Raw genomic sequence first — 13,835 nt, 5'->3', positions numbered from 1 at the left:
ACTGGCAAGTGTCTTCACTGACATTTTCAACCTCTCCCTGTCTGAGTCTGTAATACCAACATGTTTCAAGCAGACCACCATAGTCCCTGTGCCCAAGAACACCTGCCTAAATGACTACCAACCCGTAGAACTCAAATCTGTAGCCATGAAATGCTTTGAAAGGCTGGTCATGGCTCACATCAACACCATTATCCCAGAAACCCTAGACCCACTCCAATTTACATACCACCCCAACAGATCCACAGATGATGCAATTGCTATTATAGTCCACACTGCCCTTTCACACCTAGACAAAAGGAACACCTATGTGAGAATGCTATTCATTGACTACAGCTCAGCGTTCAACACCAGAGTGCCCTCAAAGCTCATCACTAAGCTAAGGACCCTGGGACTAAACACCTCCCTCTGCAACTGAATCCTGGACTTCCTGATGGGCTGCCCCCAGGAGGTAAGAGTGGACAACAACACATCTGCCATGCTGATCCTCAACACGGGGGCCCCTCAGGGGTGCATGCTCAGTCCCCTGCTGTACTCCCTGTTCACGACTCCAACACTATCATTAAGTTTTCCGATGACACAACAATCACCGACAACGACGAAACAGCCTGTAGGGAGGAGGTCAGAGACCTGGCTGTGTGGTGCCAGGACAACAACCTCTCCCTCAACTTGATCAAGATGAAGGAGATGATTGTGGACTACAGGAAAATGAGGACTGAGCACTCCCCCATTCTCATTGATGGGGCTGTGTTGGAGCAGGTTGAGAGCTTCAAGTTCCTTGGTGTCCATATCACCAATAAACTAACATGGTCCAAGCACACCAAGACAGTTATGAAGAGGGCACGACAAAACCTATTTCTCCTCAGGAGACTGAAATTATTTGGCATGGGTCCTCAGATCCTCAAAAGGTTCTACAGCTGCACCCTCGAGAGCATCCTGACTGGTTGCATCACTGCCTGGTATGGCAACTGCTGGCCTCTGACCGCAAAGCACTACAAAGGGTAGTGCGTACGGCCCAGTACATCACTGGTGCCAAGCGTCCTGCCATCCAGGACCTCTATACCAGACGGTGTCAGAGGAAGGCCCTAAAATTTGCAAAAGACTCCAGCCACCCTAGTCATAGACTGTTCCCTCTGCTGCCGCATGGCAAGCGGTACCGGAGCGCTAAGGAAATTATTTAACATTTTGAAAAAATATGTTTTGGGTATTTTTTCTTAAAACTGCATTGTTGGTTAAGGGCTTGTAAGTAAGCATTTCACTGTAAGTTCTACATCTGTTGTATTCGGCGCATGTGACAAAGACAATTTGATTTGATTTGATTTACTAAACCATAACAAATTGTTTGGATATTAATGCATTCGGTGTTCTTACACTGCACCCTCAGCCGCGCTATGAGGTAAAGTTCCTCTTAGGTCTTAGATACAGATCTAGGATCAGCTTCCCTTCTCCCAATCCTAACCTTAACCATCAATGAGGAAAATGCAAAGCTGTCCTTGTCAGCGTACCAGGAGACTTTATGTAAGGTGATCTGTAGGCTCATGAGTTGAGGAGGGATGTAGGGTGAAGTTGCCACTAGATGCTGATCTTGGGTCAGCGTTGCATTTCCCCAACTAATGGTTAAGGTTAGGATTGGGGAAGGGAAGCTGATCTTAGATCTGTACCTAAGGGGAACTTCACCACAGAGCGGGGCTGAGGGTGAAAGACAGGCTCTGATAGTCCGATCCTTCAAAAGGGGAATGCGTGAGCTGTTCCCACACTGCATGAGGACAGATGGCAGGGTTGAGGAGAGGATCAGATCCTGGTTAAATATTCAGCCAAGGCAATCCCTCCTCTCTCTCCACTCCTACTCTCCTCTCTCTCTCTCTCGCTCTCGCTCTCTCTCTCTCTCTCTCTCTCCTCTCTCTTCACTTCTCCTCTCCTCGGCTCTCTCTCACTTTCTCTTCATCTCCTGTGTCAGGGTGGGAGGGAGGGAGAGAGAGAGAGAGAGAGAGAGAGAGAGAGAGAGAGAGAGAGAGAGAGAGAGAGAGAGAGAGAGAGAGAGAGAGGATGGTAGACATAATAAGGTCATGCTATGAATGGAGGGAGGGTGGGAGAGAGAGAGAGGTGAAAAGAGATGAGTATGTGGAAGAGTTAGGAGGCGATTCAGAGAGAGAGAAAGGGGTGAAAAGGAGAGAGAGAGAGGGGAGAAAAGGAGAGAGAGAGAGGGGAGAAAAGGAGAGAGAGAGAGGGGAGAAAAGGAGAGAGAGAGAGGGGAGAAAAGGAGAAAGGCAGGTGTGTGTCATGTGGGAGGGAGAGTGGCGGGGAGGGGGGGGGGGTGTTCTGCCCAAGGCTAGGTACTCATAATGACATTTTTACAGCGCTATGGAGCAAGAGCTCTCCAGTTCACTGATGATAACATTTATTTGCTTATCCATGACATGACTGCCAGTTGCCTTCCAATTGAAAAACTCCATCACTCCCACAACCAAACAGGTCCGCCTCCCCCGAGTGTTTCCACATACACACACACACACACACACACACACACACACACACACACACACAAACACACCTACATCCCGATTTAAGCTGCCACAGGGGGCACCTCTGCAGTGGGGTAGATAAGATAGGGGTGAGCGGATTAATAAAGGCATACTGGTGCTGAGGGAGGGTTGGGCCGGGAGCCGGGGGGATTCCCCCAAATACAGATCACACCCCTGGGTAGAAAATCCCACCCGGAAGCCCCCTGGTAGTCAACCTCCACTGGTTGGGTAACCCCAGAGTAGGATTACTATGACATCATCATCAGCCAGACAGAAACCAGTCACAATACTAGAGCAATTCAACAGAACATCACAGCAATGCAACAATCCTACAACATGTGCTTACAGTACCTTGAAACTGTGTGAATTTGATGGTACCCATCCGTTCTCCGTTCCTGAACATGACTTGGCCCTGGATAGAAAAGGAATGAAAACACATTTAGAACATTTTAAATCATTTAAAGTACTTAAGGACTCAATGAGGAATCACATGTTCAATACAATACACTTGTTGCCTTGTCCATATGATGCTGCCTTGTCCATGTGACATGATCCACATCAGCTACCAAGCTGAAACCAAACATTGTTGGCCCTTGTTAATGCCCAGGCCTAAACTCTAACAAGCTAAACCATCTGAATTATTGGCCATCTTCAACGATGGGCTACAGCAGAGGAAGCAGTAGAGATTATCTTGATTTCATTTGAATTTAGATGCACTATTTTCTTGATGAGCCATTAAGTGTTGGCACATTTTTTATATTTTTATTTTACCCCCTTTTTCTCCCCAATTTCATGATATCCAGTTGTTAGTTACAGTCTTGTCGTACGGACTCAGGAGAGGCGAAGGTCGAGAGCCGTGCATCCCCCGAAACACGACCCCGCCAAGCCACACTGCTTCTTGACACAATGCTCGCTTAACCCGGAAGCCAGCCGCACCAATGTATTGGAGGAAACACTGTACACCTGGCGACCATGTCAGCGTGCATTGCGCCCAGCCAGCCACAGGAGTCTCTAGAGCACGATGGGACAAGGACAACATGGCCGGCCAAACTCTCCCCTAACCCGACAACGCTGGGCCAATTGTTCGCCGCCTTATTGGTCTCCCAGTCATGGCCAGCTATGACACATCCTGGGATCGAACCAGGATCTGTAGGACACTGCGCCACTCGGGAGGCCCCAGGTGTTGGCACATTAACAGATTTTAGTGGACTAGCACCAGGCTTCTTTTTGGATTAGAAGTTTGCAAAAATGGATCTGTTCATACGAAGTAAACAAAATGATTGGTCAGCAGATTAATTTGCTCATATCCTAAGAATATATTTTTGCTGTAACATCCGCTCAAGCAGGTACAGTTGAAGTCGGAAGTTACACCTTAGCCAACTCAGCCAAATACATTTAAACTCAGTTTTTCACAATTCCTGACATTTAATTATAGTTAAAATTCCCTGTCTTATTTTAAGAATGTGAAATGTCAGAATAATAGTAACAAGAATGATTTATTTCAGCTTTTATTTCTTTCATCACATTCCCTGTGGGTCAGAAGTTTACATACAGTCAATTAGTATTTGGTAGCATTGCCTTTAAATTGTTCAACTTGGGTCAAACATTTCCGGTAGCCTTCCACAAGCTTCCCACAATAAGTTGGGTGAATTTTGGCCCATTCCTCCTGACAGAGCTGATGTAACTGAGTCAGGTTAGTAGGCCTCCTTGCTCGCACACGCTTTTTCAGTTCTGCCCACACATTTTCTATAGGATTGAGGTCAGGGCTTTGTGATGGCCACTCCAATACCTTGACTTTGTTGTCCATAAGCCATTTTGCCACAACTTTGGAAGTATGCTTGGAGTCATTGTCCATTTGGAAGACACTTTTGCAACCAAGCTTTAACTTCCTGACTGATGTCTTGAGATGTTGCTTCAATATATCCACATAATTTTCTACCTCACGATGCCATCTATTTTGTGAAGTGCATCAGTCCCTCCTGCAGCAAAGCACCCCCACAACATGATGCTGCCACCCCCGTGCTTCACGGTTGGGATGGTGATCTTCGGCTTGCAAGCCTCCCCCAAACATAACGATGGCCATTATGGCCAAACAGTTTCATCAGACCAGAGGACATTTCTCCAAAAAGTACGATCTATGTCCCCATGTCCAGTTGCAAACCGTAGCCTGGCTTTTTTATGGTGGTTTTGGAGCAGTAGCTTCTTCCTTGCTGAGCAGCCTTTCAGGTTATGTCGAAATAGGACTCGTTTAACTGTGGATATAGATACTTTTGTACCTGTTTCCTCCAGCATCTTCACAAGGTCATTTGCTGTTGTACTGGGATGATTTGCACTTTTCGAACCAAAGTATGTTCATCTCTAGGAGACAGAACGTGTCTCCTCCCTGAGCGGTATGACAGCTGCGTGGTCCCATGGTGTTTATACTTGCGTACTATTGTTTGTACAGATGAACGTGGTACCTTCAGGCGTTTGGAAATTGCTCCCAAGGATGAACCAGACTTCAACTGTATATTTCACTGGTCATCCCCAAAGTCAACACCTTTCCTTTCAGTTCTCTGCTGCCAATGATTGGAACGAATTGCAAAAATCCCTGAAGCTGGAGTCTTATATCTCCCTCACTAACTTTAAGCATCAGCTGTCAAAGCAGCTTACCGATCACTGTACCTGTACACAGCCAATCTGTAAATAGCACAGCCTACTACCTCATCCTCATATTGTTATTTATCCTCTTGCACTTTTGCACCCCAGTATCTCTACTTGCAGATCATCATCTGCACATCTATCACTCCAGTGTTAATGCTGAATTGTAATTATTTTGCCTCTATGGCCTATTTATTGCCTTACCTCCCTACTCTTCTACATTTGCAGACACTGTACATATATTTTTCTATTGTGTTATTGACTGTACATTTGCTTATGTTTAACTCTGTGTTGTTGTTTTTGTCGCACTGCTTTGCTTTATCTTGGCCAGGTTGCAGTTGTAAATGAGAACTTGTTCTCAACTGGCCTACTTGGTTTAAATAAAGGTGAAATAAATAAATAAATAAAAATCCCATGAGGGTCAGCAAAGGGCTGTCTGATTTCGTAATGTGACTCTTATCACAAATCTTCTTTAAGGGGCTTTTTTTTCTTCAATTTAAAGTTTTATTAAGTTTTCAATCAACCAACCAAACACATTCCACATTCACAGATGTGACAGACTTAAAAAATAAATAAAATAAAAAATAAATAAATTGTTTTATATATATATATATATATATATATATACATACATACATACACATATACATATATTTATATACATACATACACACATACACACAAATAATAATTATTATTAATTATTAATAATTATTAATTAAAATTAACAAAATTTAAAATATAGAACTTGCAGCAGCACTATCAAGGTTCTTATTAGCTATTTCCAGCCTTAGCTGAGATGACGAGCCAATGATTAGTTTTTAGATTTTACAGCACCTTACACAACACGCATCTGCTTACCTCCCCGATCCCCCCATTCACTCTGTCCAATTTGAGATATAGTTGAGTAGTGGAGACCAGAGTCTATCAAACTTGGGCTGTCTCTTGTGGAGGTCATAAGTGAGCTTTTCAAGAGGGAGAAAGTCAACAATCTGGTCAATCCACATTTTAAATGTAGGAGAGGTACTAGAGGCCCACAATAGAAGAATACATTTCTTAGCAAAGTATGTAATGGTCATGAGCAAATTTTCTCTGTCAGGATCAAGAACAAAGTCCTGCTGGGCATTAAGAAGATAAAGACACGGGGTCATCTCAAACTGTACATATAGTATTGTCTGTGCAGCAGTATGTATAGATAGCCAAAATCTGGCAATCTCTCTACAGCTCCAAAATACATGCATATAGGTTCCACTTTCAGAGGTACATCTTTTACAGTTAGGAGAAATGTCTGTTTTCATTTTATGGAGTCTCAAGGGAGTGTAATAAAATTTGTACAAAAATTTGTAATTAGATTCTTTCATTTTTACATTAGTAGAGGAGCAGTATACCCTGTCGCAAACCTCCGCCCATAACTCATCACTGATAGTCAGACCAAGGTCCTTTTCCCAGATTATTTTCAAAGGAGTAAAGGAGGAGCCTCCTTTCTCAGAAAGGAGTCTATAGATATAGGATATTTTGCCTTTAGTGGATTGTGCTGTGACAAGAAGGGTTTCAACTTCATTCAACTGAGTTCTAAACCTCCTCTTGGAAGTAAATGAGGAGATGACATGTCTAATTTGAAGATATTTTAAAAAATGGGATCTTGGCACATTGAATTCACTGCAGAGCTCTTGAAAGGATTTCAGTGTAGTGGTCTTCTGATGAAATAGGTCTGAAAAGGTCCTGATTCCTAGAGTATGCCAAAGATTAAAGTTGGCATCCCTCAGGGCTTTTGGCAAGTCTGGGTTGCCTACTATAGGCGAGTGAGAACATATTTGGGAGGAGATGCCCAGGTATTTCTTACAGTCCCTCCACGCTAGTAGGGTGCTGTAAATCACAAATGTTTTGGCTATGTTGCCCACTTCACTAAAGTTATTAATGAATATAGTTGAGCTTAGTGGCAATGAACCACAGGATTGGGCTTCTATCTGGATCCACGTTGACTCTTGTCTGTTTGTGATCCATGTTAGCATGTTGCGGATTTGGGCGGACCAGTAGTACAATTGAAGGGAGGGAAGGGCAAGACCACCCTTAGATTCAGGTTTCGATAGAGTGGAGAACTTGATCCTAGGTTTTTATTGCCCCATATAAATTTGGTGATGCTTTGGTTAATTGTTTTGAAAAAGGAAGCTGGGAGATAGCATGGGAGCATCTGAAATAAATAGTTCAGTCTAGGGAGGATGTTCATACGGATTACATTAATTCTTCCTACTAAGCTAATTGGGAGGGAGATCCAGGTTTGGAGGTTGTTCTTGATTCGATCCAGGAGTGGAAGATAATTCTCCTTGAAAAGCCTATTCAGATCTGGTGTTATGAATATCCCAAGGTATTGAAACCCCTGTGTCTTCCATTGGAATGGGCATAGTGTCTTCATAGAACTGGTGAGTGTAATGTTGAGAGGGCAGACAGTGGATTTGTTAAAATTAATCTTATAACCTGAAAACGTGCCATACTGAGCAATTGTGTCTAAAATGGGAGGAAGGGATTTCTCAGGGTTGGATATGTAGAGCAAGACATCATCCGCGTAAAGCGAAATCTTGTGCTGCAGGCCGCCTGCAGGAACACCTATAATACTTGGATTGCTCCTTATCAACTCTGCCAGAGGCTCCGCCCCCAACAAGTAGAGCAGGGGGGACAGCGAGCACCCTTGTCTTGTGCCCCGTCCCAAAGGGAATCTGTCAGAGTTCAGTCCGTTAGTAGTCACCATGGCATTTGGATGAGAGTATAGTGATTTGATCCATTTAATAAAGTTTAGGCCCATATTGAACTTTTCTAAGACTGAGAACAGAAAGCTCCACTCCATCCTGTCGAACGCCTTCTCAGCATCCAGTGAAGCCAGCAGGACAGGGGTCTTCTGTGCGTTTACTTGATCAATAATATCAAAAAGACGGCGAATGTTATCAGAAGAGTATCTGTCTCTAATAAATCCAGTTTGGTCCGCTTTTATTATTTTGGGAAGAAGAGTGTTTAGTCTTTTGGCGAGCAATTTGGTAATTATTTTGTAGTCGAAATCCAACAAGCTTATGGGCCGGAAGGAGGAGCAGGATAGGGGGTCCTTGTCTTTTTTGAGCAACACTGTAATGCGAGCTGTGTGCATTGAGTCTGGGAGAGCTCCGTTTTTGCAAAAATCCTCCAGCATTGGCATGAAAATAGGGCTAAGCTGGGGCCAAAAAGCTTTGTAGAACTCTCTGGGGAATCCATCTGGGCCTGGGGACTTGTTAGGTGGCATGGCGGTAATTGCCTCCAGGATCTCCTCAGGAGTGAAGGGGGAGTTGAGATCTTCTTGGTCGGTCTCTGATAGTTTAGGTAGCGAGATTCCCTCTAGGAAGGAGTGGAGTTCTGCCTCCGTGTGTTTTCTCTCAGAGGTATATAGTTTGCAGTAAAAATCATGAAAAGTTAAATTGATCTTTTTTGGGTCATATGTGACCTCATCCTCTGCTGTTCGGATAGCCATAATTGTACGCTCTGACTGCTCTTTTTTTAATTGATAAGCAAGCAATCTACTAGGCCTATTGCTATACTCATGGTATTTCTGTTTAGTAAAGAAAACTTTTTTTTAATCTCCCGAGTATAGTCCAAATTCAGTTTGGCTTTGGCTGCTTTAAGTTGACTCCAGGAGGTGCTGTCTGGGGATTGTTTATGTACTTTTTCACAGCGTTCCAGCTCCCTCTCCAGATCTAGCCTGTGTGCTTCCATTGATTTTTTCTTAGAGGAAGCATATGCAATTAGATGACCTCTTAGTGTGGCTTTAGCAGCGTCCCACATTGTGGCCGGAGAAACAGGAGAATCTTTGTTGTCTTGTGTGTAGTTGTCTATCCATGTAGTTACCAATGTATGGAATGCTTCGTTTGACAGCATGGAGGTGTTGAATTTCCAGCTCTTTGACCTCGGGATGTTTTTGCAGAGGTCAAAGCGGAGGTGGACAAAGGCGTGATCCGAAAGCGCTATGGGTCGGATTGTACACGTGGCTGAATTTATGAAACTCTTTGGGATAAAAATGTAATCTATACGGGAGTAGGTGTTATGGACATTAGAGTAGTATGTATAGTCCATAGATGAGCTATTAGTCTCTCTCCAGATATCTATCAGTCCCATCTCTTTAGTAAGAGAGTTCAACATCTTTGCAGATCTAGGATTTGTGGTGGGGACTTGAGATGATTTGTCTAGGGTTGGGTTCAGGGTACAATTAAAATCTCCGGCCAACACTCCAAAGGAAACACAATGCTCATTGAACAGGGTTATCATTTTCGACATAAAAGCAGGAGTATCTGTGTTAGGGGCGTATATGTTTAAGATAGTAATTGGTTGCCCATACAGTGACCCAGTTATCAAAATAAATCTCCCCTCCGGATCAGATATGTTTTTGTCAATTATGAATGGAACATTCTTATGGATAAGTATTGCTGTACCTCTACTGTTGGATTTGAAAGATGAGAAATACACCTGTCCCACCCAAGCTCTGCGGAGTTTGGCATGTTCAGCATCACAGAGGTGTGTCTCTTGCAATAGCGCGATGTCTGCTTTTTCCTTTTTTAGAGCACATAGTATCTTTTTCCGTTTTATTGCATGGCCTAGACCGTGGCAGTTCCATGTCAATAGATTTAAGGTACTAGTCATCGTCATCGAACAGTAATCGAACTTTAGTGCAAGTCATCTCTGGGTAAAGGTGGATAGTAGTTACAGCTGCGTTCACATAAAAGGAAAATAAATGGTTTACATAAAATAACAATCTCTGAACACCCCAGCCGAGTTCCCAAACAACTCGACATATCCCGTTGGATCTATTACCTCCCCGCTCAGTCACAATTCTGTGTTCCAAAAAAAAAAAAAACGGGAACAGTTAGCAACGCACAACGTCTCCCCCTCCCCACCAAAGAAATGCCTCATCCTCTCCGCCCCGCATTGAGTAAATGACAACGTAGCCCCCGTCCAGACCACATTAAAAAAGGGAGAAAATAAAATCAATAGCCCAGCCTACATATAGTAGGCCAAGGTTATAATATGGGGCCTATCCCTCTCAGCTAAAGGAACATAAGTATAGATTGGACGGCTATAATGACATTTAGCAGGGCGGGTGGGTCTTTGGATATCGGCTATATGTTGTCTTACCTCCTTTAGTAATAACAGTAATCGCATTTAGTCAATGGTCCATTTCTCATTGACCGGGGTTGTCTTTCAAAAAACGTTTTGCCTCTTCGGGAGTTTTGAAGTGTCGCAGGGCTCCTTGGTGAAGAATCCTGAGCTCGTTTGGGTATTTGAATCCCCTAAAGATGCCTCGGTCAATGGAGCATTTCTTCACCTCGTCAAACTCTCGGCGCTTTCGGCGTATTCCCGCTGACAGGTCCTGGAGTAAGGTGAGTTTGGCGTTTCCCACTGTAATGGTGTTGGTTTTCGCCGCCTGTAGGACTCGTTCCTTGTCGGTGAATCTCAGGAAACGTATGGTGATTGGGCGCGGTGGTTGTCTGGCTGCTGGTGGGGGCCTCAGTGCTCGGTGAGCTCTCTCGAGTTCTATGGGCCTGTCGGTGGACAGGTGGAGCCACTCGGGAAGTTTGTCTTGCAGGTAGCGGATCAGTGGCATGTTTCCCTCTTCTTTTTCGCCCAGATTTAATAGAACACAATTATTCCTTCGCCCCCTGTTTTCCAGGTCCTTTGTTTTCTCTTCCAGCTGCTCTATTTTTTTTTTAGCATATGCTATTGTTTCCATGGCGTCTGTCAATAAGTTTTCAGTGGATAGGATTCGCCCCTCTGCCTCGTCCAGGCGCCCCGCGTTTATGGTTATCTTGTTGTTTATGTCAGGCAAAGCATTTTCCAGGATTGTCACCTTGCCCCCTATCGCACTGAGCTGAGCGTTAATGGCATCTAGTTTAGTGTTGAGTTCTGTACGCTGGGATCTCAGCTCAGAAAAGATGTCTTCGACAGAGTGCGAGGTTGGCATTCGTTGGGCCTCGGGGGGGAACGGGTCCTCTTTCTCCTGGCTAATGGCGCTAGCTTTTTCTGAAGCTAGCTGCTTCTTGGAGGCTTTTTCCGTCGCTAGTGCTCGAGTCCGGGTAAAAATGTCACCTGTAGTGTCGCCTTTTGTAGCCGCCATGACTTTTTGACTAAAGCTAAATGAGTTTAAACTTGAAGTGGAGGTAAGATTAGGAATTGGAAACTACTTGTGCGGAGCTCCTAGTTCATGCGGCCATCTCGTTCAGGGGTCACGTGATCCCCCCCTTTAAGGGGCTTTTAAAAAGTAATGTCTTAAGTGAGAATACCACCTTTGGCTACTGAACAGACATCATTAGTCAGTCCATCTACCTTTAAAACTTTGACATGTCTTTGATTTCAGCCTTAAGTGAAAGCGAGTGGAAATTAATGACACTCTTCATATGGATCATCATTGATATTCCAAAAAACAACACTCAAGCCCAAATAAAATCATAAAAAATATGCAGATATTTCCACACAAAAAAAGTCTGGCAACTAACACATTGCCTTCCCTCCCTTATTCATCCTCATCCATCAAGACTGTGGAATTAATTCATCAAGCCATCTGCCCATAGAACTCCCTAATTAAACATTTAACTGGATCTGGGATTACTGGCGGCCACAGAAAAACAGGTGAATGAGAGAGACAGAGAGAGTTAGCATGGAGCTAATTAAAGCAGCGCTGACAGAGAGATGGGAAGGAAGGAAACCTATTGACGAGCCAATTTCAGTTCAAAAAGACGCTGAGGCTTTGAAGTCAGTCGCTGGGCGGGTTTCTGCACCCTGATTGGTACCCTGTGTTTGTATGCATCTGTGATGTGACTGAGTGTCTGTCTGTGTGAGCTTGGAGAGAGAGAGCTAGCTAAACCTACTGTCCTCACAGACAGCAGTGCTAGGCTAACTGCGGTGGGATGGAGAGTTTTCTGCTGTTGTATGGCATTTAAAAAAGTGACTGAAAGTGTAAGCTCAGAGAGAGAGAGCTACCTATAGGTAACTGCCAAAATAAAGGAAGCGCTTGAGTAAATGAGGGATACAAAGTACATTGAAAGCAGGTGCTTCCACACAGGTGTGGTTCCTGAGTTAATTAAGCAATTAACATCCCATCATGCTTCGGGTCATGTATAAAAATGCCTAGTTGCCCACTATTTTGGCTAGCATGGCTAGAAGACCTCAGTGACTTTGAAAGAGGGTTCTCAAAAGAGCATAGGATGTTTAATGGATGTCTATCTCAGTCACCAGATTTCAACCCAACTGAACACTTATGGGAGATTCTGGATGAACGGTGTCACATTCCTCCGATAGAGTTCCAGACACTTGTAGAATCTATCCCAGGGCGCATTGAAGCTGTTCTGGCGGCTCGTGGTTTCCCAATGCCCTATTAAGACACTTTATGTTGGTGTTTCCTTTCTTTTGGCAGTTACCTGTAGCTAGGCTTGACACTGCTGCTAATACAGCCTTCGCCTCAGTGCTATATGCTGACAGTGGTGAGATGGAGCTAAAACAAAAGAGTCTTTAGGCCAAGCATCGGTATAAAACTGCAGTAGAAAAGTTCTATAAGTGTTTCCTGCATCCTATTCTGAGACTCCGGTAGTGTTTTTCTTTACAGTGGCTTGCGAATGTATTCACCCTCCTTGGTATTTTTCAAATTTTGTTTCCTTACAACCTGGAATTAAAATTGATTTTTGGGGGGTTTGTATCATTTGATTTACACAACATGCCTACCACTTTGAAGATGCTAAATATTTTTTCTTGTGAAACAAACAAGAAATAAGACAAAAAAACTGAAAACTTGAGCGTGCATAACTATTCACCCCCCCAAAGTCAATACTTTGTAGAGCCACCTTTTGCAGCAATTACAGCTGCAAGTCTCTTGGGGTATGTCTCTATAAGCTTGGCACATCTAGCCACTGGGATTTTTGCCAATTTTTCAAGGCAAAACTGCTCCAGCTCCTTCAAGTTGGATGGGTTCCGCTGGTGTACAGCAATCTTTAAATCATACCACAGATTCTCAATTGGATTGAGGTCTGGGCTTTCACTAGGGCATTCCAAGACATTTAAATGTTTCCCCTTAAACCACTCGGGTGTTGCTTTAGCAGTATGCTTAGGGTCATTGTCCTGCTGGAAGGTGAACCTCCCAGTATCAAATCTCTTGAAGACTGAAACAGGTTTCCCTCAAGAATTTCCCTGTATTTAGCGCCATCCAGGATTCCTTCAATTCTGACCAGTTTCCCAGTCCCTGCCGATGAAAAACATATGCACAGCATGATGCTGCCACCACGCTTCACTGTGGGGATGGTGTTCTCGGGGTGACGAGAGGTGTTGGGTTTGCGCCAGACATAGCGTTTTCCTTGATGGCCAAAAAGCTCCATTTTAGTCTCATCTAACCAGAGTACCTTCTTCCATATGTTTGGGGAGTCTCCCACATGCCTTTTGGCGAACACCAAATGTGTTTGCTTATTTTTTCTTTAAGCAATGGCTTTTTTCTGCCCACTCTTCCGTAAAGCCCAACTCTGTGGAGTGTACGGCTTAAAATGGTCCTATGGACAGATACTCCAATCTCCGCGGTGGAGCTTTGCAGCTCCTTCAGGGATATCTTTGGTCTCTTTGTTGCCTCTCTGATTAATGCCCTCCTTGCCTTGAGTTTTGGTGGACGGCCCTCTCTTGGCAGGG

The 13,835-nt window shown here is 44.1% G+C and overlaps 1 protein-coding gene across 1 annotated transcript in view; it reads right to left on the bottom strand.

The window, feature by feature from the left end:
* Window positions 1-13,835, bottom strand: part of LOC120039909 (gamma-aminobutyric acid type B receptor subunit 2-like) — a 153,487-nt gene that overhangs the window by 94,841 nt on the left and 44,811 nt on the right. The window contains exon 7 of the mRNA XM_038985231.1: window positions 2,871-2,931. Coding sequence (XP_038841159.1) covers window positions 2,871-2,931 — 61 coding nt within the window. The remainder of the gene's footprint in view (window positions 1-2,870; window positions 2,932-13,835) is intronic.

Source organism: Salvelinus namaycush, unplaced genomic scaffold, assembly GCF_016432855.1.
Source record: "Salvelinus namaycush isolate Seneca unplaced genomic scaffold, SaNama_1.0 Scaffold308, whole genome shotgun sequence".
NCBI classification, from domain to species: Eukaryota; Metazoa; Chordata; class Actinopteri; order Salmoniformes; family Salmonidae; genus Salvelinus; species Salvelinus namaycush.
This window is presented reverse-complemented; position numbering and strand designations above follow the sequence as displayed.